At 40.7% G+C, this 27,966-nt stretch overlaps 1 protein-coding gene across 1 annotated transcript in view; it reads left to right on the forward strand.

Annotated features, from left to right (window-relative positions):
* The first annotated feature begins 1,514 nt into the window (after nt 1–1,514).
* Nucleotides 1,515–27,966, forward strand: part of LOC100194743 (EH domain-containing protein 4) — a 39,374-nt gene continuing 12,922 nt past the window's right edge. Inside the window, 3 exon segments of the mRNA NM_001139772.1 lie at nt 1,515–2,014; nt 13,765–13,941; nt 16,725–16,822. Coding sequence (NP_001133244.1) covers nt 1,785–2,014; nt 13,765–13,941; nt 16,725–16,822 — 505 coding nt within the window. The 5' untranslated portion in view covers nt 1,515–1,784.

Raw genomic sequence — 27,966 nt, forward strand, 5'->3', positions numbered from 1 at the left:
CACCAGAGAAACACCTGGAGGCTGGAGCTTGAAGCAGACACCAAAAGATCAGGCATGGGATGGAACGAGATTGAGAAGACAGAACAGAGTGCAATAGAGACGAGTCGTTGATGTCCTATGCTCCCTGGGTAGCAATGGACCTAAGTAAATTTGAGTGAGAGGTTATCCTGAATTCATTTTTAAGGCATAGGAAATGGGAGCTACACTTTTTCCTCTTTTGAATCAAGGAAAATATACAGTGATCACAAGCTGGTTAATTTAAGTCTTGATGATCAGTTTATTTAGGGTTGGCTGTGGTGGGTCCGCCTGGACAAAAAAGTCTGTGCAGACTGTAGGGGACCACTGTTTCATAGGAAACAGTCCAAAAACTAACATGGGGAACCCTCCATGGTGCCGGTCTATCTTTTCCTTCCACTAGATGTCAGGATAGTACAGAATGTTATTCTACAGTATATTTTCCACCAAGGGTAGGCTACAACCGCAAAGTGACATTTCAGGAGAACCTGGCAACGCATAACAAGACGTGTATCCATCAGTGAACTGTTGCAGATAGAGATGTTATGAAGAGCTAACACAATTCCACATTCTGTATGACAGTTCTGATCAGGGTACATTCAGGTCATGTATATTCTCCACGATAAATGTGCATTCTAGTATTTTTGTAAAGTTGCTCCCACCTGGCAACTATTAAATAATTAGCCAATGTTTTCACGTGCATACATATAAACCATGTGGTTATGTGAAGGTATTGTAGGATTCCACCTTTTTCTTTCTGACATCTGTGTCTAATCAACGTGCATGTTGCTAGGTGCCTACATACAATATGTAATGCAGTACATGTATTCTCATTGTCACTTAATATGGATTCCATGGCGTCGGTAAAAATTGGACAATATAAAAGTCCTGTCCTCCTTCAACATTATTATGGGCGAATTTAAGTTGTCCAAGTCTTTAATGCAAACTTGTATTGTCCATTCAAGTTTGCAGTATAGAGTTAGAAAACTTTACTTCACTTATGACAATGTCACGTCATTGAAATGTATAAGTGGGCTTGGGCTAGACTCGTATTTTTCCCTCTGGACTATTCAATCTCATGTCACTAGGTCATTCAAAGGAAGGGCGGTGCCGTTAAGGTAATGCAAATCATAGAGGGAGAGGCGAAGCGAGAGGATTTACTCTCTGTCTGCGTGAGATTAGCCCTTTTTGTATGGAGGTCAGTGAGTGTGTAAAATTATGTGAGGCTTATTTAATCGAATAGAAGTTTCATAATGTTTAGGCTGTTACAAATTTACTGATATAAGTTGATGTACGTGGCATTCCGGCAACTTCGATAAAAACAACTTGGTTGTGTCTGTTGTTCACACGCGTAGCCTATCTGCACTCTCATTGGCTAGAATGGTCCCTTCTGATCTCGCCTGCCTTCCACGGTTGAGGACATGTATTTCCATTGTTAGAGCTGTCACCCGAATATCTTGTTAACATAATACTTAATCTTCGCACAGGCACCACTGTGGCGCGAACCACTGCAACGCTGTGAACTACTGCGACGCACAGAGGAGCTACTGTAGAGAGCAGCCATCAAGCAGTGTTGGGAAAACAACCGTAGATTCTAGATGCCACGTTTTTCAGTTGCCAAAGAACATATTTGATTCAAAGTAACAGTGCCCATTTTTGTAATATATTCGGATACAAAGTAGCCTCGTTGCGCAAACTTTGAAAGCTGTGGAAAATAAGGAAGTAAAACGTTAGTTCTTGATTTGGGAACTGAGAAGAGGAGCATCATCATGTTCAGTTGGGTGAATAAGGAACAAGGAGGCAGAAACAAGGACGGCGAGATGTACCAAACTGTGACGGAGGGTCTTCAACAGCTTTACTCAAAAAAATTATTTCCATTGGAAGAAACCTATCTTTTCCATGATTTCCACTCACCTGCGTTGGAGGCAGCGGATTTTCAGAGCAAGCCAATGGTTCTACTGGTTGGACAGTATTCTACGGGGAAGACGACGTTCATAAGGTAGTGCATCCAGAAATCAGCAACAGTTATGCGTTCTCATGTTTGTGTTAACTTTATTTTACCTACAGGGCTCTCTGCCGGTCAGAAATGATTGAGTTGTTGAATAACCCCTAAGCAGTAGCCTACTATGACAGTTGTGAGCTGTCAAAATGGAGGTTAATTGCTGTCAAAATGTAAATGAGGAAAAACACTGTTGGAACAGGTTGTTGCCCCCAGCAACCTAATGTAAACATAACTGTCTAGTGTTGGGAATGGGTTAGCATTATGTTAAGGTTGTAAACAGCTTGTTTCTAGTTTTTTTTTTAACCAATATTCCATATTCCAATTCAATACAACATGAAACATCGTCAACATGCCACACCAACTGCTACTTAGAATGTTTTTTAATGTCACGAGGTGGAAGCTTGATTATAAACTGGGTGGTTCGAGCCCTGAATGCTGATTGGCTGACAGCCGTCGTATATATAAGAAATAAGGCCCGAGGAGGTGTGGTATATGGCCAATATACCACGGCGAAGTGCTGTTCTTAAGCGGATGCAACACGGAGTGCCTGGACACAGCCCTTAGCAATGGTATACTGGCCATATATCACAAACCCCCGAGGTGCCTTATGGCTATTATAAACTGGTTATCAATGTAATTAGAGAAGTAAATATACCAAATACCACGGCTATCAGCCAATCAGCATTCAGGGCTCGAACCACCCAGTTTATAACAGACCTTATACCACGGGTATGACAAAACATGTATTGTTATTGCTTTAATAACTTTGATAACCAGTTTATAATAGCAATAAGGCACGTCAGGGGTTTGTGGTATATGGCCAGTATACTACCACGGCTAAGGGCTGTTCTTAGCCGTAGTATATTGGCCATATACCATAACCCCTTGTGCCTTATTGTTTAAGTAGAGAAGCAGAGTATTATTAACTATCCAGTTTCCACCAACTGCTTTCCAGTTTCCACCATCAATATCAATGAGACATGTCTGGTGACATGGGCCTTTTGTGCTCCCCTGGAGCCTCTGAACAACCAACCATTATATATATGAGAGAAAGAATAGAACCATTACAGAATGGGTAAAACTGTCTAAAAACCTCTGAATTTATTGCCATTTTAAGATCTTTCTCTCTGAATCACCAGGACAGGCGCAAACTACGTCAGTTTCATAACTTGTTGATCTGCAGGTTCTGCAGCAAGATAGGACATGCAGCTAGCTTCACTATCTTTAGGGAAGGTGCTGTCGTGTCTTTGGCATCATTAACTTGAAGACATGTTTATCAAATAACTATGTAATTATTATTACGCGATTAAACTGATTAATCATGTAACTATAATTAACTAGAAGGTCGGGGCACCAAGGAAAATATTCAGATTACAAAGTTATAATTTTCCTAATATAACTTTCAGATATTGTAATATCTGATCGATTTGTCTCCTCATTAATGATGCGTTATTTACCTCGTCAGTCTCATTCCAAACGTCGTAAATTGTTGGTTATCTGCACGAACCCAGTCTCCACTATGAGTCATCCATACGTCAATTGTCTTAAAATCATTTATTTACTAAACTAAGTAATTCACAGAAAGGCATACAAAACAGTAGGTATCGTTACAAAGAAATGGTAGAGGAATGAATGGTCCCTAGTGGGCTAAACCGGCATGGCGGCTTGTTAGACAAAAGGGGAGTGGGGGGGTCAACTGAGGAGACACTACAGAGTTGATAATTATAACAATTGAAATGCTAATCCTTTGCACATGAACGCTCACTCATTCGGGAACAATTGCAATCAATATATATATATAGATTTACGCTCAGTATGTCGTCGGGTTCTTTGTTGGAAAGGTTGTTCTGTTGGAGAGTTCTCTCTCTCTCTCTCTCTCTCTCTCTCTCTCTCTCTCTCTCTCTCTCTCTCTCTCTCTCTCTCTCTCTCTCTCGGTTAGAATGGATCTTTCAAAGCGACATTCGTTCATGTTGTTATAGAATGGATGTTTCGTCAGTCTTCGCGTTCAATGATACCGAATTCCTAGCTGCAGACTAGTAATTAATATCAAAGACTTGTTCTTATTCTGTATCGGTAGTCTAATAGTTTAACCACGTGGTATGGTTAAAGTTCAGTAGAGGGATGCATGGTCAAACCTATTAGCCAAGTCGTAATGGAGTGGAGGCCTGGTCTGGTGATAGAAAATCAGGGGGGGGTTATATTCGGAACATAAAAAAGGCTGTCTCATGACGCCAGGTCCTGTCTGTGTCCCTGGGGGCGTGCCGATGACTTGGTAAAACTTTAAAACAGAAAATACAATTCTCTCACATTAACATCTTACAAGCATCCCAACATATTCCAAATAGCTATCCTTATTCATTCATTTTATACAACCATTAGATGTAAGTCTCACCACTGAGGCTATTATATAAACAGAGCCATGGTAATGTACAGAGCCATGGTATTGTCTCTCATGAGTTTCACAAAATTGTACCAAACGGACCAGTTTGTAGCTGGATTCTTCACCGATCTTTTATACCTTCTCCAGAACATAAATGTTGTTCGTTTCTCCAATTCTGTGAGGTGGAAGAATTCCTTTGTCTCTCCATGAAAACACTCTGTCTCTTTATACTGTGGCCATGAGGTGGGACATTTTCTTAGGAATTTACGACCCCTTCTGACCACAGCAGCCTGGGTGTAGGAGACAGAGGGAGATGGTGAAGAAGTGCAGGGGAAGGGGGTCAACTGTGCTCGCTGTACCCAAAGAGGGCAACGTCATGACAGTGCCTTTGGTAAGCTACAGTACTCCAGTCTGGTAGCTGCTGAAAGTATGTACACAATAAAAAAAAAAAAATTAAGTTGAACTTTAAAAAAAACAAAAAACGATCAACGTTAGTGAAAACATTTTCTTATCTTAACCTGTTAGGGCTAGGGGGCAGCATTTGCACGTCTGGATAAAAAAAATGTACCCGATTTAATCTGGTTACTAATCCTACCCAGTAACTAGAATATGCATATACTTATTATATATGGATAGAAAACACTCTAAAGTTTCTAAAACTGTTTGAATGGTGTCTGTGAGTATAACAGAACTCATTTGGCAGGCAAAACCCTGAGACATTTTCTGACAGGAAGTGGATACCTGATGTGTTGTATTGACTTTAAACCTATCCCATTGAAAAACACAGGGGCTGAGGAATATTTTGGCACTTCCTATTGCTTCCACTAGATGTCACCAGCCTTTACAAAGTGTTTTGAGTCTTCTGGAGGGAGATCTGACCGAACAAGAGCCATGGAACAATGATGTCCCATTAGACACCTGGCGCGCGAGTTCATGTTGGGTACCCTCGTTCCAATACGTTATAAAAGAGTATGCATTCGTCCACCTTGTATATTATTCATGTTCTGGTTAAAAAAGGCCCTAATGATTTATGCTATACAACGTTTGACATGTTTGAACGAACGGAAATATATTTTTTCCCCTCGTTCATGACGAGAAGTCCGGCTGGCTTAGATCATGTGCTAACAAGACGGAGATTTTTGGACATAAATGATGAGCTTTTTTGAACAAAACTACATTCGTTATGGACCTGTGATACCTGGAAGTGACATCTGATGAAGAGAATCAAAGGTAATGGATTATTTACATAGTATTTTCGATTTTAGATCTCCCCAACATGACGTCTAGTCTGTATCGCAACGAGTATTTTTCTGGGCGCAGTGCTCAGATTATTGCAAAGTGTGATTTCCCAGTAAGGTTATTTTTAAATCTGGCAAGTTGATTGCGTTCAAGAGATGTAAATCTATAATTCTTTAAATGACAATATAATATTTTACCAATGTTTTCTAATTTTAATTATTTAATTTGTGACGCTGACTTGACTGCCGGTTATTGGAGGGAAACGATTTCCTCAACATCAATGCCGTAGTAAAACGCTGTTTTTGGATATAAATTTGAACTTGATAGAACTAAAAATGCATGCATTGTCTAACATAATGTCCTAGGAGTGTCATCTGATGGAGATTGTAAAAGGTTAGTGCATCATTTTAGCTGGTTTTATGGTTTTGGTGACCCTGTCTTTGACTTGACAAAACATTACACACAACTCTTGTAAATGTACTGTCCTAACATACTCTAAATTTATGCTTTCGCCGTAAAACCTTTTTGAAATCGTAAAACGTGGTTAGATTAAGGAGATGTTTATCTTTCAAATGGTGTAAAATAGTTGTATTTTTGAAAAATTTGAATTTTGACATTTATTTGGATTCAAATTTGCCGCTCTTGAAATGCACCTGCTGTTGATGGAGTGCACCACGGGTGGCACGCTAGTGTCCCACCTAGCCCATAGAGGTTAAGTAGACTACATGGTCACTTACTGTTAAATTGTATTGCTCATTCACAACAACTGATTTGATTCTTGCACAGCTTGCAGAGTTACTTCATACAGGGATCCCACCCAATTCTAAGGAATTTAATAATAAATCAAAGGAGTTGATCATAGCCTGATCCCAGATCTATTTGTGCTGTCTTGCCAACTCCTATGGTCATTGTCTTGCCGAATGTGACGTGTTTGACAGCACAAACAGATTTTGGCCTAAACAAGGCTAGGGAGTTGAGGCCATTAATAGTCATCCTAAAGACATGTCTTCTTCTCTGAGTGGATGTGGCCAAGGCAAGCTGGCATTCCTCTGTTTGAAGACCTTTGACACAGTGCCATCCTCTCACAGGAAGGGCTGATGACCTATTGCATGGTCTGAACTCAACAACATGAGTAGCTGTTTTTTTTGGTCTTGAGGGGCACATATCAAGCACTCTGCCAGCCTGTAAAGTGTCTAGCGTTGGCACTTGAAAATGTGAGCATGTGCCATACAGTTAGGCAGATGGCCAAGCTCTCCCATAGTAGCATATTATGTGGTATTACTCATATGTGGTATTCGCATTCATTTGCAAGTATTTTTTAGTCTTTCAGCTTGAAAAATGCAAAATGATAGAATGTATACAGAGTAGAGGTCGACCAATTATGTTGTTTTTTTTTACCGCCGATACCGATTATTGGAGGACCAAAAGGCCGATACTGATTAATCGGCCAATTTCTTTTGTTTCTTTATTTGTAATAATGACAATTACAGCAATACTGAATGAACACTTATTTTAACTAAATATAATACATAAATAAAATCAATTTAGCCTTAAATAAATAATTAAACATGTTCAATTTGGTTTAAATAATGCAAAAACAAAGTGTTGGAGAAGAAAGTAAAAGTGCAATATGTGCCATGTAAGAAAGCTAACGTTTAAGTGCCTTGCTCAGAACATGAGAACATATGAAAGCTGGTGGTTCCTTTTAACATGAGTCTTCAATATTCCCAGGTAAGAAGTTTTAGGTTGTAGTTATTATAGGAATTATAGGACTATTTCTCTCTATACGATTTGTATTTCATGTACCTTTGACTATTGGATGTTCTTATAGGCACTTTATTGCCAGTGTCACAGTATAGCTTCCGTCCCTCTCCTCGCTTCTACCTGGGCTCGAACCAGGAACACATCGACAACAGCCACCCTCGAAGCAGCGTTACCCATGTAGAGCAAGGGGAACAACTACTCCAAGTCTCAGAGCGAGTGACGTTTTAAACGCTATTAGCGCGCACCCCGCTAACTAGCTAGCCATTTCACATCGGTTACACCAGCCTAATCTCGGGAGTTGATAGGCTTGAAGTCACAAACAGCGCAATGATTGAAGAATTGCGAAGAGCTGCTGGCAAAATGCACAAAAGTGCTGTTTGAATGAATGCTTACGAGCCTGCTTGTGCCTACCACCGCTCAGTCAGACTGCTATATCAAATCATAGACTTAATTATAATATAATAAACACATAGAAATACGAGCCTTAGGTCATTAATGGTCGAATCCGGAAACTATCATCTCGAAAACAAAACGTTTTTCCTTTCAGTGAAATACGGAACCGTTCCGTATTTTATCTAACGGGTGGCATCCCTAAGTCTAAATATTCCTGTTACATTGCACAACCTTCAATGTTATGTCATACTGGCAATACTAAAGTGCCTATAAGAACATCCAATAGTCAAAGGTATATGAAATACAAATCGTATAGAAAGAAATAGTCCTATAATAACTACAACCTAAAACTTCTTTCCTGGGAATATTGAAGACTCACGGTAAAAGGAACCACCAGCTTTCATATGTTCTCATGTTTTGAGCAAGGAACTTAAACGTTAGCTTTTTTACATGGTACATATTGCACTTTTACTTTCTTCTCCAACACTTTGTTTTTGCATTTTGATTTAAACCAAATTGAACATGTTTCATTATTTATTTGAGGCTAAATTGATAGTATTTATGTATTATATTAAGTTTGTAACGCGGGTCATCTAATGGGGACCAAGACGCGGCGTGAGACGTGCTCATATTCACTTTTATTTAACTTTCAAGCAACAAAACAACAAACGACCGAAAACAGTCCCGTCAGGTGCAACATACACAAAACAGGAAACAACCACCCACAAAACACAGGAAAAAACACCCCTACTAAATAGGACCTTCAATTAGAGGCAACAAGGAACAGCTGCCTCCAATTGAAGGTCAACCCAAGAAACTCAAACATAGAAATAGACACACTAGAACAAACATAGAAATATACTAACATAGAACATAAACCAAAACCCCCGAAACACATAAAACAAACACCCCCTGCCACGCCTTGACCAAACTACAATAACAAATAACCCCCTTTACTGGTCAGGATGCGACAAGTTAAAATAAGTGTTCATTCAGTATTGTTGTAATTGTCATTATTACAAATGTAAAAAAAAAAAGTGGCCGATTTAATCGGTATCGGCTTTTTTTGGCCCTCCAATAATCGGTATCGGCATCGGCGTTGAAAATACATAATCGGTCGACCTCTAGTCTTGATATGGTGTATCTGGTGTCTGGATGTCTTGATATGGTGTATCTGGTGTCTGGATGTCTTGATATGGTGTATCTAGTGTTCGGATGTATAGATTAGAGGTCGACTGATTAATCGGCATTGTCGATTAACCTCTCTGGGCTAGGTGGGACGAAATCGTCCCACCTACGCAACAGCCAGTGTAATCCCGTGGCGCGATTTTCAAATACCTTAGAAATGCTATTACTTCAATTTCTCAAACATATGACTATTTTACACCATTTTAAAGACAAGACTCTCGTTAATCTAACCACACTGTCCGATTTCAAAAAGGCTTTACAACGAAAGCAAAACATTAGATTATGTCAGCAGAGTACCCAGCCAGAAATAATCAGACACCCATTTTTCAAGCTAGCATATAATGTCACAACCCAGAAGACAGCTAAATGCAGCACTAACCTTTGATGATCTTCATCAGATGACACACCTAGGACATTATGTTATACAATACATGCATGTTTTGTTCAATCAAGTTCATATTTATATCAAAAACCAGCTTTTTACATTAGCATGTGACGTTCAGAAGTAGCATATGTTGAGGTTGAGAAACTTGAAGAAAGAACTGAATGACATCCGTTTTGAGTTTATGCCTGGAAGAGACTCAGCTGATGGAGTGTCTCAGGAGTTATTTACTAAATTACTCACGATAAACGTTCACAAAAAAACATAACAATTATTTTAAGAATTATAGATACAGAACTCCTTTGTGCAATCGAGGTGTCCGATTTTAAAATAGCTTTTCGGTGAAAGCACATTTTGCAATATTCTGAGTACATAGCCCAGCCATCACGGCTAGCTATTTAGACACCCACCAAGTTTAGCCCTGACCAAACTCCGATTTACTATTACAAAAGTTTGATTACCTTTGATGTTCTTCGTCAGAATGCACTCCCAGGACTGCTACTTCAATAACAAATGTTGGTTTGGTCCAAAATAATCCATCGTTATATCCAAATAGCGGCGTTTTGTCCGAAGTGTAAATAAGGGTCACGAGCATGGCGCAATTCGTGACATTCCATTACCATTCACATTCCATTACCGTACTTCGAAGCATGTCAACCGCTGTTTAAAATCCATTTTTATGCAATTTTTCTCGTAAAAAAGCGATAATATTCCGACCGGGAATCTGCATTTAGGTAAACAGAGGAAAGAAAATAAAGCATTCGGTCGACTCGTGCACGCGCCTAAGCCCACAGTACTCTGATCGGCCACTTGCCAAACGCGATAAAGTGTTTCAGCCAGAGCCTGCCTCGATATCGTTCAGCTTTTTCCCGGGCTCTGAGAGCCTATGGGAGCCGTAGGAAGTGTCACGTTATTGCAAAGATCCTCAGTCTTCAATAAAAAGAGCCAAGATAAAACAAAACTTGTCAGACAGGCCACTTCCTGCATGGAATCTTCTCAGGTTTTGGCCTGCCATATGAGTTCTGTTATACTCACAGACACCATTCAAACAGTTTTAGAAACTTTAGGGTGTTTTCTATCCAAAGCCAATAATTGTATGCATATTCTAGTTACTGGGCAGGAGTAGTAACCAGATTAAATCGGGTACGTTTTTTTATCCAGCCGTGACAATACTGCCCCTAGCCCTAACAGGTTAATTAGCGACGATTTCAAGTTTTCATAACAATCGGTAATCGGCATTTTTGGACGCCGATTATGGCCGATTACATTGCACTCCACGAGGAGACTGCGTGGCAGGCTGACCACCTGTTACGCGAGTGCATCAAGGAGCCAAGGTAAGTTGCTAGCTAGCATTAAACTTATCTTATAAAAAACAATCAATCTTAACATAATCACTAGTTAACTACACATGGTTGATGATATTATTAGTTTAACTAACTTGTTCTGCGTTGCAAATAATCAATGCGGTGCCTGTTAATTTATCATCGAATCACAGCCTACTTTGCCAAACGGGTGATGATTTAACAAGCACATTCGCGAAAAAGGCACTGTCGTTGCACCAATGTACCTAACCATGAACATCAATGCCTTTCTTAAAATCAATACACAAGTATATATTTTTAAACCTGCATATTTATTTAAAAGAAATTAATGTTAGCAGGTAATATTAACTAGGGAAATTGTGTCACTTCTCTTGCATTCATTGTAAAGCAGAGTCAGGGTATATGCAGCAGTTTGGGCCGCCTGGCTCGTTGCGAACTGTGTGAAGATAATTTCTTCCTAACAAAGACCGTAATTTATTTGCCAGAATTGTACATAATTATGACATAACATTGAAGGTTGTGCAATGTAACAGCAATATTTAGACTTATGGATGCCACCCATTCGATAAAATATGGAACGGTTCCGTATTTCACTGAAAGAATAAACATTTTGTTTTTGAAATTATAGTTTCCGGATTTGACCATATTAACCTCTTGAGGATACCCTAGGATAGGGGGCGCCACAGCGCATTTTGAAAAAAAATCGTTCCCATTTTCAACGGCCTACTAATCAAACTCAGAAGATAGGGCATGCATATACTTATTATATATGGATAGAAAACACTCTAAAGTTTCTAAAACTGTTTGAATGGTGTCTGTGAGTATAACAGAACTCATTTGGCAGGCAAAACCCTGAGACATTTTCTGACAGGAAGTGGATACCTGATGTGTTGTATTGACTTTAAACCTATCCCATTGAAAAACACAGGGGTTTAGGAATATTTTGGCACTTCCTATTGCTTCCACTAGATGTCGCCAGTCCTTTCACAGTGGTTTGAGCCTTATAGAGTCAAAACTCAGTGAATGACAGGAGTTTGAAATTGGTCACAGGGGATGGGCCATCACCATTATGACGCCGGCGGCCATGTCTGCCCCCACCTTTGGAAACGGTTTTAAAGGCCATGACATCATCCCCCTCGAATCTTATTGGCTCTCTTGGTGTCAGAGGCCCTGAAGATTTATTTTATACAACGTTTGACATGTTTGAACGAACCTACATGCGCGAGGATTGCTTTCATTATGAACTTCAGAGCTGCGCTTGGAGAGAGCCATAGGACGCGCTACCAACATCAGGCTAATGGAACGTGAAGTATGGACTTTTTGACCGAAAATACATCTGTTGTGGACCTGGGATGCTTTCTGATGAAGACAACTAAAGGTAGGCGATTATTGACAATATTATAGAAGATGAGATGGTTCATACTGTTGCGTCCAAGATGGCGCCGAGCACTGTATATTAGCTGATTTTCTGAGTATCGCATCTCCTTTTATCGCAAAGTGTGATTACCCAGTAAAGTTAATTTAAAATCTGGTATGACGGGTGTTCTCAAGAGATATTCATCTATAAATGTTAGATTGACAATATACATTTAAAAAATCGTTATAGTATAGCAATTTATTGAAACGTAGCATTGTTTACCGGGACGCTTTTGAGGGGAAATTAGGTAGTCAACGTCAGACAGAGATGTAAAATGCTGTTTTTATATATAAATATGACCTTTATTGAACAAAAGAATGCATGCATTGTATAACATGATGTCCTAGGGGTGCCATCTGATGAAGTTTGTAAAAGGTTAGTGCTACATTTAGCTGTTTATTGATTATATGTGATGGAAGTGGTTGGTCGGAAAATGGCTATGAAGCTGCTTTTTACGATGGACTCATCTAATATAATCTAATGATTTGCTTTTCCTGTAAAACCTTTTTGAAATCGGACGACGTGGGTCGATTCAGGAGAGGTGTATCTATAAAAAAAAAAAATATATATTTTTTATTTTTGTAAAAAATTATGATAATTTTTTAATGCTAATTGGCGATATGATTTTTCGCTGGATTTTGATCCCGCTAACGGGATCAGATGCTCAAGAGGTTTTAATGACCTAAGGCTCGTATTTCTGTGTGTTTATTATATTATAATTAAGTCTATGATTTGATATTTGATAGAGCAGTCTGACTAAGCGGTGGTAGGCAGCAGCAGGCTCGTAAGCATTCATTCAAACAACACTTTCCTGCGTTTGCCAGCAGCTCTTCGCAATGCTTGAAGCACAGCGCTGTTTATGACTTCAAGCCTATCAACTCCTGATATAAGGCTGGCAATACTATAGTGCCTATAAGAACATCCAATAGTCAAAGGTATATTGAATACAAATGGTATAGAGAGAAATAGTCCTATAATTCCTATAATAACTACAACCTAAAACTTCTTAACTGGGAATATTGAAGACTCATGTTTTAAAGCAACCACCAGCTTTCATATGTTCTCGTGTTCTGAACAAGGAACTTAAACGTTAGCTTTTTTACATGGCACATATTGCACTTTTACTTTCTTCTCCAACACTGTATTTTTGCATTATTTAAACCAAATTGAACATGTTTCATTATTTATTTGAGACTAAATAGATTTTTATTTATGTGTTATATTAAGTTAAAATAAGTGTTCATTCAGGTATTGTTGTAATTGTCATTATTATATATATATATATATATATATATATATAAAGCTGATACCGATTAATCGGACTATTTATTTATTTATATATTTATTTATATATATATAAATAAATAAATAGTCCGATTAATCGGTATCAGCTTTTTTTGGTACTCCAATAATCGGTATTGGTAATGGCGTTGAAAAATCATAATCGGTCGACCTCTAGTATTGATATGGTGTATCTGGTGTCCGGATGTATTGATATGGTGTATCTGGATGTATTGATATGGTGTATCTGGATGTATTGATATGGTGTATCTGGATGTATTGATTTGGTGTGTTGCTGTAATGTATGCATTGCTGAAATGGGCAATAAAGGTATTGTATCACAAAACAGTGGTGTTTTACTCTTACTCTGTTCTGTTCCAGGTACCTGCTGGAGCAGGACTTCCCAGGCATGCGGATTGGCCCAGAGCCCACAACAGATGGCTTCATCGCTGTCATGTACGGGGAGAACGAGGGGATTGTCCCTGGTAACGCTCTGGTGGTCGACCCCAAGAAACCCTTCCGTAAACTCAATGCTTTTGGAAATGCTTTCCTCAACAGGTAAAGTGGACAATTTTTGTTTATTACTGGTAACACTTTACATTAAGTTGCTCTTAAAAAGTTGTTACTACATTATGTAACAACAATATTGTAACCATAGTAATTGCAGTATTACTACACAGGTATAAGCATAAAATCACATTACACAATTTAAAGGATCTCTGTGGGTGTAAGATCTTCTCAATATCAAGGGTTACCCACATGGTGGTGTCATTTTTTATGAATTGCTGTGGCATGTGGAATTTTCCATGACATAAAAAGGCATCTGAGCCTTGGTAAAGGCTTGAGCAGAGATATGTTGAATTGTTCAGCTGATAACTCAAGGTTAAGACATTTTCTTAGATATGAGTATTGATTGATTACAACCAGACACCACCTCCCCCTGTCATGTATTATGGGTTCATATTATCGTTTATCTTACCTACATTTACCTCCCTCTCTCACTTTGTCTTAATAAATCTGAAATTAGTGACACGGGGCCCTGTTCATTATAACAGCTGTAATAAGTAATTCTTCTTGTGAAGCGAGAACACATACTTGAAATTACATTTTTGTTTCACATTGTAGGCATTGTTTTGTTGAGTACATTCATCCGAGCATGCATTACTGCATGCAGTGCAAAATAACATATGCTTTTTCCTCCCTGTAGTTACAAGGTTTGTTGATTTGTCCCCTATGTTCCCAAGAGTGATTTACAAAGCAGATCCAGTTGGTTTATGTAATCATGATTTAAAAAAGCTTAGAAGGTTAGGGATAGTTTTGGTAGTTTTGTCCCATTGCTTCCTGTCAGCCCAGCCTTTTGACATAGCTGTCATTTTCTTCCACAAACAGTTAGGAGGAAGCAGTGACTTTGTCACCTTTCGTTAGTTGTAGTGCACACTATCTGTTGTTGGCTTGGCTGTCTGTTGTTGGCTTGGCTGTCTTTTGTGGGCTCAGTCAAGAGTCTCTCGTAGATATAATTTTAGCCAAACAACACTTGGCCGAAGCATGTTTCCTTTTTCCAGGTATTTATAATCCAGGGGAAATGGTTAAGTACTTCTATGACTGTTGCCCAAGTTAAGGTCAAAGACATTCCTGACAGAACAGTGGACGTCTCCTCCTTTCCAGAGAACCTCCGACAAAGCTCATTGTTTCCCGGGCACGTTAATGTGCGTCACACAAGATGTCACTAAGAGTAGGTGGTCAAGGACCACAAACAAGGGTTTTTCTTTATTTTTACTATTTTCTACATTGTACAATAATAGTGAAGACATCAAAACTATGAAATAACACATATGGAATCATGTAGTAACCAAAAAAGTGTTAAACAAATCAAAATATATTTTAGATTTTAGATTCTTCAAAGTAGGGTCCCCCTTTGCTTTGATAACAGCTTTTCCAACAGTCTTAAAGGAGTTCCCACATGCTCTGAGCCCTTGTTGGCTGATTTTCCATCACTCTGCGGTCCAACTCATCCCAAACCTTCTCAATTGGGTTGAGGTCGGGTGATTGTGGAGGCCAGGTCATCTGATACAGCACTCCTTACACAGCCTGAACGTGTGTTGAGTCATTGTCCTATTGAAAGCAAATGTTAGTCCCACTAAGTCCAAACCAGATGGGATGGCGTATCGCTGCAGAATGCTGTGGTAGCCATGCTGGGTAAGTGTGCCTTGAATTCTAAATAAATCACAGACAGTGTCACCAGCAAAGCACCATCACACCTCCTCCTCCATGCTTCACAGTGGGAACCACACATGCGGAGATCATCCATTCACCTACTCTGCATCTCTCACAAAGACACGGTGGTTGGAACCAAAAATCTCACATTTGAACTCATCAGACCAAAGGACAGATTTCCACCGGTCTTATGTCCATTGCTCGTGTTTCTTGGCCCAAGCAAGTCCCTTCTTATTATTGTTGTCCTTTAGTAGTGGTTTCTTTGGGTTTTGCGACTGCACTTGAAGAAACTTTCAAAGTCTTTGAAATGTTCCGGATTGACTGACCTTCATGTCTTAAGGTAATGATGAACTGTCGTTTCTCTTTGCTTATTTGAGCTGTTTTTGCCATAATATGGCCTTGGTATTTTACCAAATAGGGCTATCTTCTGTATACCACCCTTACCCTGTCACAACACAACTGATTGGCTCAAACGCATCAACAAATTAACTTTTAACAAGGCACACCTGTTCATTGAAACGTATTCCTCATGAAGCTGGTTGAGCTAATGCCAAGAGTGTGCAAAGCTGTCATCAAGGCAAGGGTGGCTACTTTGAAGAATCTCAAATATAAAATATGTTTTGACACTTTTTTGGTTACTACATGATTCCATATGTGTTATTTCATAGTTTTGATGTTTTCACTATTATTCTACAATGTAGAAAATAGTTAAAAAACTTGAATGAATAGGTTTGTCCAAACTTTTGACTGGTACTGTACATGGCTGCATACTACATTCTATAAATCCCTCCTGACAAAAACAATAGACATTGAGACAGGTATGGGCCTTGCTGCCAACCAGACAGATATACAGCTTTCATTAACACTATATTTTCATCAGATCAGATCTGATTGAATGGTTGAATACTCATCACTGTTCCTCCAAATCAAAAACATACCAAATGTAGAAAAAGCAATGGATGGGGTAGAAAAGAAAACGTCTCAATATGTTTTGACAATATAAGTTAAAATCGGGGTGATTTCTGTAGCTGGCCTTCGTGTCTATTACGAGTGTTGTGTTTTCTTCTCTACTGTATTTTTAATACTAATGCTACTCTGTTATTTTCTTCGCTCCTGTATTCCTGTAGGTTCATCTGCTCCCAGATGCCTAACCAGGTCCTCCAGGGCATTAGTATAATTGACACACCAGGAATCCTGTCTGGAGAGAAGCAACGCGTTAGCCGAGGTCAGTAGCTAGCTATCAAGCTGAGATGTGACATTGATACAGGAGGAAGGCCTACAATGCCAAAATACTTCAAGATGTAGACTTCATCCACTCAATGTTGCTTTTATTAACATCAACCACCCTTTTAAAACTATAAATCATCAAACTACCAAACTTGGAGAGCTATGGTGGTACTTTTCTTTAAGAAAGAATAGTCATTTTGTTTGTGGTGGATCATGTATAAAGTCTATCCTTGTTTGTATACATTTTACAGATGCACCTTTTTCACATACTGGCATTTTTGTATTCTACAGTGCAGTAAGGGCAAATGGGTAGCTATCAAGTGTGTTTCAAGTGTCAGAGCATGGGTTGGAGAGCTTTATTAAGTGTTTTGTGTAATTCACCAGATAGATAAGCAGCATGTTCATGCTCTCAGTATGTACAGGATGTCACTGTAAGCCAGCTGTGTGTCATAATTGTACCAATATTACATTGAATAATATCATCACCACGAAGCACCGATGGTACAGCATGATGCAACACCTCCAGGACTCTAGCTATGTTTTCTCCAGAATTGGAATCCAACAATGGCTTTCTAAGCCTCCACTGGAAACCCTGAGATATGAAGTCATACTGTAGGCCTTGTTAGCAGCCCCACTCAAGTTTCCTCCATGTTGAGAAAATGATGGTAACCTCAACCCTGTTTTAGATATTAGGGTAATCATGTGCTGCCCTGTTCTCACTTTCTTTTCCTCTTTTTGAAAAACCACAAGGTTTCTGATATGAAAAGCTGCAAAGAAAAATGATACTTACAATGCATAAGACAGAAACATTGGGTGCAATTACAGAAGTGTTAGGGCCATTTGGGACTCATACCATGGAGAGATGGGTGTTCTTCTACATCTGTTCCTGCTTTTCTCTCTGTGTACAGCTGAGGTTGCAGCCATTTCCACATGATTTCAATGATTCATAGCATCATGACATCAGTAGTTTTCATGTTGAGTTATATTACACATTTTTAAAGAGTAGGCCTTTAATATAGAAGGACTTCCGGCGCCGACAGAGATGGCCGCCTCGCTTCGCGTTCCTAGGAAACTATGCAGCATCTTGTTTTTTTATGTATTATTTCTTACATTGTTACCCCAGGTAATCTTAGGTTTTATTACATGCAGTCGGGAGGAACTATTGGATATAAGAGCAACCTCAGCTCACCAACATTAGGACCAGGAATACGACTTTCCCAAAGCGGATCCTCTGTTTGGCCTACCACCCAGGACAATGGATCGGATCCCAGCCGGCGACCCAAAACAACGGCGCCGTAGAAGGGGCAGACGGAGCGGTCTTCTGGTCAGGCTCCGTAGATGGGCACATCGCGCACCGCTCCCGAGCATACTACTCGCCAATGTCCAATCTCTTGACAACAAGGTAGACGAAATCCGAGCAAGGGTAGCATTCCAGAGAGACATCCGAGACTGTAACGTTCGTTGTTTCACGGAAACATGGCTCACTCGAGACACGCTATCTGAGTCGGTACAGCCACCTGGTTTCTTCACGCATCGCGCCGACAGAAACAAGCATCTCTCTGGTAAGAAGAAGGGCGGGGGTGTATGCCTTATGATTAACGAGACGTGGTGTGATCATAACAACATACAGGAACTCAAGTCCTTTTGTTCACCTGACTTAGAATTCCTCACAATCAAATGCCGACCGCATTATCTACCAAGAGAATTCTCTTCGATCATAATCACAGTCGGGTATATTCCCCCTCAAGCAGACACATCGACGGCCCTGAAAGAACTTCATTGGACTCTATGTAAACTGGTAACCACATATTTTGGGGATTTTAACAAGGCTAATCTGAAAACAAGGCTCCCCAAATTCTATCAGCAAATCGATTGTGCTACCAGGGCTGGTAAAACCCTGGACCACTGTTATTCTAACTTCCGAGACGCATATAAGGCCCTCCCCCGCCCTCCCTTCGGAAAAGCTGACCACGACTCACTCCATTTTGTTGCTCCCAGCCTATAGACAGAGACTAAAACAGGAAGCACCCGCGCTCAGATCTGTTCAACGCTGGTCCGACCAATCGGATTCCACACTTCAAGATTGCTTCGATCACGTGGACTGGGATATGTTCTGCATTGCGGCGAACAACAACATTGACAAATACACTGATTCGGTGTGCGAGTTTATTAACAAGTGCATCGGTGATGTTGTACACACAGCGTCTATTAAAACATTCCCCAACCAGAAACCATGGATTGATGGCAGCATTCGCGCAAAACTGAATGCGCGAACCACTGCTTTTAGTCAGGGCAAGGTAACCGGAAACATGACCGAATACAAACAGTGTAGCTATTCCCTCCGCAAGGCAATCAAACCAGCTAAGCGTCAGTATAGAGACAAAGTGGAGTCGCAATTCAACAGCTCAAACACGAGAGGTATGTGGCAGGGTCTACAGTCAATCACGGACTACAAAAGGAAAACCAGCCCCGTCGCGGATCACGATGCCTTGCTCCCAGACAGACTAAACAACTTTTTTGCTCGCTTTGAGGACAATACAGTGCCACTGACATGGCCCGCTACCAAAACCTGGGGGCTCTCCTTCACTGCAGCCAACGTGAGTAAATTTAAACGTTTAAACGTGTTAACCCTCACAAGCCTGCTGGCCCAGACAGCATCCCCGGCCGCGTCCTCAGAGCATGCGCAGACCAGCTGGCTGGCGTGTTTACAGACATATTCAATCAATCCTTATCCCAGTCTGCTGTCCCCACATGCTTCATGAGGGCCACCATTGTTCCTGTTCCCAAGAAAGCTAAGGTAACTGAGCTAAATGACTACCGCCCTGTAGCACTCACTTCCGTCATCATGAAGTGCTTTGAGACTAGTCAAGGACCATATCACCTCCACCCTACCTGACACCCTAGACCCACTCCAATTTGATTACCGCCCCAATAGGACCACAGACGACGCAATCGCCATCACACTGCACACTGCCCTAACCCATCTGGACAAGAGGAATACCTATGTAAGAATGCTGTTCATCGATAACACCATAGTACCCTCCAAACTCGTCATTAAGCTCGAGACCCTGGGTCTCGACCGTGCCCTGTGCAACTGGGTCCTGGACTTCCTGACGGGCCGCCCCCAGGTGGTGAGGGTAGGTAACAACATCTCCACCCCGCTGATCCTCAACACTGGGTCCCCACAAGGGTGCATCCACCCATACAGACAGCGTGGTGAAGAAGGCGCAGCAGCGCCTCTTCAACCTCAGGAGGCTGAAGAAATTCGGCTTGTCACAAAAACACTCACAAACTTTTATAGATGCACAATCGAGAGCATCCTGTCGGGCTGTATCACCGCCTGGTATGGCAGCTGCTCCGCCCATAACCAGAAGGCTCTCCAGAGGGTAGTGAGGTCTGCACAACGCATCACCGGGTGGAAACTACCTGCCCTCCAGGACACCTACACCACCCGATGTCACAGGAAGGCCAAAAAGATCATCAAGGACAACAACCACCCAAGCCACTGCCTGTTCACCCCGCTATCATCCAGAAGGCGAGGTCCGTACAGGTGCATCAAAGCAGGGACCAAGAGACTGAAAAACAGCTTCTATCGCAAGGCCATCAGACTGTTATACAGCCATCACTAACATTGAGTGGTTGCTGCCAACATACTGACTCAACTCCAGCCACTTTAATAATGGAAAATTTGATGTAATCAATTTATCACTAGCCAACTTTATATAATGTTTACATACCTTACATTACTCATCTCAAATGTATATACTGTACGCTATACCATCTACTGCATCTTGCCATCTTGATGAAATGTATCACTAGCCACTTTAAACAATCCCACTTCATATAATGTTTTCATACCCTACATTACTCATCTCATATGTATATACTGTACTCTATAACATCTACTGCATCTTGCATTTTTACATTTTACATTTTAGTCATTTAGCAGATGCTCTTATCCAGAATGCATACATTGCATACATTTTTTTTTTCTTCCTTACTGGTCCCCCGTGTGGGATGTATCACTAGCCACTTTAAACAATGCCGCTTTATATGTTTCATACCCTACATTACTCATCTCTTATGTATATACTGTACTCTTACCATCTACTGCATCTTGCCTATGCCGTTCGGCCATCACTCATTTATATATTTTTATGTACATATTCGTATTCATTCCTTTACCCTTGTGTGTATAATGTAGTTGTTGTGGAATTGTTAGGTTATATTACTTGTTAGATATTACTGCGTGGTCGGAACTAGAAGCACAAGCATTAACATCTGGTTACCATGTGTATGTGACAAATAAATTTGATTTGATATGATCAATAACGTCATGGCCAAGTGGTATAATTCATGACCACTGGACTTGCTGAAGTAGTTGTCATCAAAATAAAAAGTGGTGTTGATATCTTTCCAAGTTCCAATGATTCAAATTAGCCATGCAGAGGAAGTTTGTTTCATGAGTGTCCTTCAGGCTACTATACCGATGTCCGCTGTGACCTATCTCACTACAGCATTGACTGTTCCCACACTCTCCTCTCTCTCAGAGCTCCTCCTAGTTAAATGACTTGGCCCAGTCTGGCTGCTCACATTCTTTATAGCCTTATAATCCCTGCCATTGTTTGTGATTATGAAAATGGAGCTGCAATGAATAGTTGCCATTTTACAGGCTCCTGACTAATTTTTGTGGGGTTTTTTTTGCGATGATCTTAACTTTTTTGGACATAATGTTTCCACCGTCGTTTCTTATGACTGAACAAAAAAAAACGTATAGAAATCCGAACAGTGATCACCAACCTCGATTTGGATGAAGATTTCTACTTCAACGAGTCAGAGGTGCAGGACATACTGCTCACCCCGGACCAGGACCTAAGAGTGCGGGCACCCTGACAAAGCTACTATACGTCGGCGGGTACATAATCCACCTCTACCCTCCGTTCTATTGGCGAGTGTACAATCACTGGAGACCAAATTGGACGAGCTGTAGACCATACTATTTACCAAGAGAGTTTTCATCTATGTTTTTCTATTTATCACCACAAACCAATGCTGGCACTAAGACCGCACTCAACGAGCTGTATAGGGCCATAAGCAAACAAGAAAATGCTCATCCAGAGGAGGCGCTCCTAGTGGCCGGTGATTTTAATGCAGAAAAACTGAAATCCGTCTTACCTAATGTCACCTGTGCAACTAGAGGCGAAACAACTCTAGATCACCTTTACTCCACACACAGAAATGCATACTAAGCTCTCCTTCGCCCTCTATTTGGCAAATCTGACCATAACTGTCACGCCCTGATCTGTTTTACCTGTTCCTGTTATTGTCTACACCCCCTCCAGGTGTCGTTTATTTTCCCCAGTGTATTTATCCCTGTGTTTCTTGTCTCTCTGTGCCAGTTCGTCTTGTATGTTTCCAAGTTAACCAGCGTTTTCCCCGTTCTCCTGCTTTTTGCATTCTCCTTTTTCTAGTCCTCCCGGTTTTGACATTTTTGCCTGTTTCTGGACTGTGTACTTGCCTGCCTGACCATTCTACCTGCTTTGACCACGAGCCTGTTTGCCACTCTGTACCTCCTGGACTCTGATCTGGTTTTGACATTTTTGCATGTCCATGACCATTCTCTTGCCTACCCCTTTGGATTAATAAACATTGTAAGACTCCAAAAATCTGCCTCCTGTGTCTGCATTTGGGTCTCGCCTTGTGCCTTGATAATAACTCTATCCTCCTGATTCCTTTTTTCAAGCAAAAGCTCAAACGGGAAGTACCAGAGTCGCACTCAATACCGAAGCGGTCCGTTGAAGTGAATGCTAAGCTACAGGACTGTTTCGCTAGCACAGACTGCAATATGTTACGGGATTCATCCAATGGCATTGAGGAGGAGTTTACCACATCAGTCACCGGCTTCATTAACCTTTGACTGCAGTGGGATAATTCAGGGTCGCACAGAGTGATTATTGGTAGTGTTAATCAAATCTACTTTGAAACAAAAGTATACACCTCACACACATGGTTATGGGTGTAAAAAAAAGAAGATACCTGTACCATGTCAGATGTAGAGTTGAAATGTATACACTTTTGAGTTTGCCTCCCAAATGTGCACTTTATATACGTCACAGAAGACGGAAATATAACAAAACTGTTTATCGGATGTGGCAGGGCTTGCAAACGATCACGGATTACAAAGGGAAACATAGAAGCGAGCTTCCCAGCGATGCGAGCCTACCAGATGAGCTAAATACCTTCTATGCTCACTTCGAGGCAAGCAACACTGAACCATGCATGAGAGCACCAGCTGTTCCGAATGACTGTGTGATCACGCGCTTCATTGCCAATGTGTGTAAGACCTTTAAACAGGTTAACATTCACAAGGCCGTAGATTACCAGGACGAGTACTCAGAGCATTTGCTGATCAGCTGGCAAGTGTCTTCACTGACTCTTTCAATCTCTCCCCGACCCAGTCTGTAATACCTACATGTTTCATGCAGACCACTATAGTCCCTGTGCCCTTGAACGCCTAGGTAACCTGTCTAAATGACTATCACCCCCTAAATAGCACTTGCATATTTAGCCATGAAATGCTTTGAAAGGCTGGTCATGGCTCACATCTATCAGGAATCAAGGTAAGACCCAGATGCTGACACGTCGAATTGACAATGGTTTAATATTCCAACAGGGGCAGGCAAAAGACAGGTCAAGTAAACGTTCACAAAAAACATAACAATTATTTTAAGAATTATAGATACAGAACTCCTTTGTGCAATCGAGGTGTCCGATTTTAAAATAGCTTTTCGGTGAAAGCACATTTTGCAATATTCTGAGTAGATAGCCCGGCATCACAGGGCTAGCTATTTAGACACCCAGCAAGTTTAGCCTTCACCAAACTCCGATTTACTATTAGAAAAGTTTGATTACCTTTGGTGTTCTAAGTCAGAATGCACTCACAGGACTGCTACTTCAATAACAAATGTTGGTTTGGTCCCAAATAATCCATAGTTATATCCAAATAGCGGCGTTTTGTTTGTGCGTTCAAGACACTATCCAAAGTGAAAATAAGGGTCACGCGCACGACGCATTTCGTGACCAAAAAATTCTAAATATTCCATTACCGTACTTCGAAGCATGTCAACCGCTGTTTAAAATCAATTTTTATGCCATTTTTCTCGTAAAAAAGCGATAATATTCCGACCGGGAGTGGTGGTTTTCATTCAAAGAGAGAGAAAATAAACAATGGAGTCGACTCGTGCACGCGCCTCAGTTTCATAGTACTGTGACCGGCCACTATCCAAACGCGCCAATGTTTTTCAGCCAGAGCCTGCAAAGCCACGATTCAGCTTTTTGCCGCCTTCTGAGAGCCCATGGGAGCCGTAGGAAGTGTCACGTAACAGCAGAGATCCCCTGTATTGGATAGAGATAATCAAGAAGGCCAAGAAATGGTCAGACAGGGTACTTCCTGTACAGAATCTTCTCAGGTTTTGGCCTGCCAAATGAGTTCTGTTATACTCACAGACACCATTCAAACAGTTTTAGAAACTTTGGAGTGTTTTCTATCCAAAGCTAATAATTATATGCATATTCTAGTTTCTGGGCAGGAGTAATAATCAGATTAAATCGGGTACGTTTTTTATCCAGCCGTGAAAATACTGCCCCCTAGCCATAACAGGTTAATAATTGTAGCTTTAACTGCCTGAAAAAATGACTGACTCTAGGCTGTCATAAACTGCTATAAATGGCACAACTAAAAGTTTTCAAATGTGCTCAACTGACTTGACTTGTAAAATGCGAGCAAATTTACAACACATCTCATCATTGATTTAGGAAATTAAAAAATAAATAAAAGAACAAAACTGCTTTGTTTTAAATTAAATTAAACTCTTGACCTATACCAGCCATGAATAAACAGAAGAAAAGCCATAGGGCTTAGTCTATTTTTTTCCAGTGACTCTAGATGTCTGGGTTACAGTATGACTGCCCATTTACAATTTTAACATTTGGGGAGGTTTTTCTTCACAAAGAGGACCAGCTCGGCTTTGTCACAAGAGAGTCTTGCTTTTTTTTGTCAACAATGTGTGAAGCTGCACTGAAAAGGAGCTCACTGTCCACACTAGTACAGGGAGCATCAAGATTCTTGCGAGCAGCTTTAGCTAGGAAGGAAAACGGGGCTTGTTACTTCTCCAGTATCCAAGTTCATCTTCATTCCTGGGAATAGTAGGTTCTGTCAGGTATGATAGTATCTGCAAATAATGGGGGGGGGGGGGGGGGGTAGTACATTTAATACAACATATTGCATTATTCCTGCATTCCAAAGTATCATTAGGCATAGATCAACTATACAGTCATGGCCAAAAGTTTTGAGAATGACCCAAATATTAATTTCCGCAAAGTTTGCTGCTTCAGTCCCTTTAGATATTTTTGTCATATGTTACTATGGAATACTGAAGTACTGAAGTACAAGCATTTCATAAGTGTCAAAGGCTTTTATTGACAATTACATGAAGTTGATGCAGAGTCAATATTTGCAGTGTTGACCTTAATTTTTCAAGACCTCTGCAATCCACCCTGGCATGCTCTCAATTAACTTCTGGGCCACATCCTGACTGATGGCAGCCCATTCTTGCATAATCAATGCTTGGAGTTTGTCAGAATTTGTGGGGTTTTGTTTGTCCACCCGCCTCTTGAGTGAGCCCACTCCCTTGGCTGAGAAGCAACCCCACACATGAATGGTCTCAGGATGCTTTACTGTTGGCATGACACAGGACTGATGGTAGCGCTCACCTTGTCTTCTCCGGACAAGCTTTTTTCCGGATGCCCCAAACAATCGGAAAGGGGATTCATCAGAGAAAATAACTTTACCCCAGTCCTCCTGGCCACAACTGTACATAGAGCCGATGCAGATGTTGGCATTTTTAGCTTACCAATATGCTTACCGATATATCGTGCATCCCTAGTACATACAGTTGAAGTCGGAAGTTTACATACACTTAGGTTGGAGGCATAAAAACTTGTTTTTCAACCACTCCACAAATTTCTTGTTAACAAACTATAGTTTTGGCAAGTTGGTTAGGACATCTACTTTGTGCATGACACAAGTCATTTTTCCAACAATTGTTTACGGACAGATTATTTCACTTATAATTCACTGTATCACAATTCCAGTGGCTCAGAAGTTTACATACACTAAGTTGACTGTGCCTTTAAACAGCTTGGAAAATTCCCGAAAATGATGTCATGGCTTTAGAAGCTTCTGATAGGCTAATTGACATCATTTGAGTCAATTGGAGGTGTACCTGTGGATGTATTTCAAGGCCTACCTTTAAACTCAGTGCCTCTTTGCTTGACATCATGGGAAAATCAAAAGAAATCAGTAAAGACCTCAGAAAAAAATTGTAGACCTTCACAAGTCTGGTTCACCCTTGGGAGCAATTTCCAAACGCTTGAAGGTACCATGTTCATCTGTACAAACAACAGTACGCAAGTATAAACATCATGGGACCACACAGTCGTCATACTGCTCAGGAAGGAAACGCATTCTGTCTCCTAGAGATGAACGTACTTTGGTGCGAAAAGTGCAAATGAATCCCAGAACAACAGCAAAGGACCTTGTGAAGATGCTGGGGGAAATGGGTACAAAAGTATCTATATCCGCAGTAAAACGAGTCCTATATCGACATAACCTGAAAGACCGCTCAGAAAGAAAGAAGCCCCTGCTCCAAACCGCCATAAAAAAGCCAGACTACGGTTTGCAACTGCACATGGGGACAAATATTGTACTTTTTGGAGAAATGTCCTCTGTTCTGATGAAACAAAAAGGGAACTGTTTCGCCATAATGACCATCATTATGTTTGGAGGAAAAAGGGGGAGGCTTGCAAGCCGAAGAACACCATCCCAACCGTGAAGCACGGGGGTGGCAGCATCATGTTGTGGGGGTGCTGTAAGGGCTGTCGTCGTAAGAAAACCATGATGCAGCGCAGGATGTGTATTCATTTTAAAGATATAATCAAATGAACCACTATAAACAAAATACTCTACAGAAACGACAGCAAACTGTCCTGTCTGGTCCTACATGAACAAAACAGAAAACACTAGACAGAAACAATCACCCAGAAAAACCCAAAGGAAAAACAGGCTACTTATGTGTGACTCCCAATCAGCAACAACAAACTACAGCTGTGTCTGATTGGAAGCCACACGGCCAAAATCAACGAAACAAACCAACCTAGAAAAAAGAACATAGAACGCCCACCCAATGTAACACCCTGGCCTAACCAAAATAAAGAACAAAAACCCCTCTCTATGGCCAGGGCGTTACAGGTGCTTTGCTGCAGCAGGGACTGGTGCACTTCACAAAATAGATGGCATCATGAGGAATGAAAATTATGTGGATATATTGAAGCAACATCTCAAGACATCAGTCAGGAAGTTAAAGCTTGGTTGCAAATGGGTCTTCCAAATGGACAACGACCCCAAACATACTTCCAATGTTGTGGCAAAATGGCTTAAGGACAACAAAGTCAAAGTATTAGAGGGGCCATCACAAAGCCCTGACCTCAATCCCATAGAACATTTGTGGGCAGAACTGAAAAAGCGTGTGCGAGCAAGGAGGCCTACAAACCTGACTCAGTTACACCAGCTCTGTCAGGAGGAATGGGCCAAAATTCACCCAACTTATTGTGGGAAGCTTGTGGAAGGCTACCCGAAACGTTTGACCCAAGTTAAACAATTTAAAGGCAACGCTACCAAATACTAATTGAGTGTATGTAAACTTCTGACCCACTGGGAATGTGATGAAAGGAATAAAAGCTGAAATAAATAATTCTCTCTACTATTATTCTGACATTTCACATTCTTAATATAAAGTGGTGATCCTAACTGACCTAAGACAGGGAATTTTTACTTGAATTAAATGTCAGGAATTGTGAAAAACTGAGTTTAAATGTATTTGGCTAAGATGTATGTAAACTTCTGACTTCAACTGTATCTACCTCAATTACCTCATACCCCTGCACAGCGACTCGGTACTGGTACCCCCGTGTATATAGCCAAGTTATCATTTCTCATTATTTATTATTACGTTTTTTGTCATTTTTATTATTTCTCTTCTTTTTTTTTTCTCTGCATTGTTGGGAAGGGCCCGTAAGTAAGCA

Source organism: Salmo salar, chromosome 09 (genome assembly GCF_965601325.2).
Source record: "Salmo salar chromosome 09, fSalSal1, whole genome shotgun sequence".
In the NCBI taxonomy this organism is placed as follows: domain Eukaryota; kingdom Metazoa; phylum Chordata; class Actinopteri; order Salmoniformes; family Salmonidae; genus Salmo; species Salmo salar.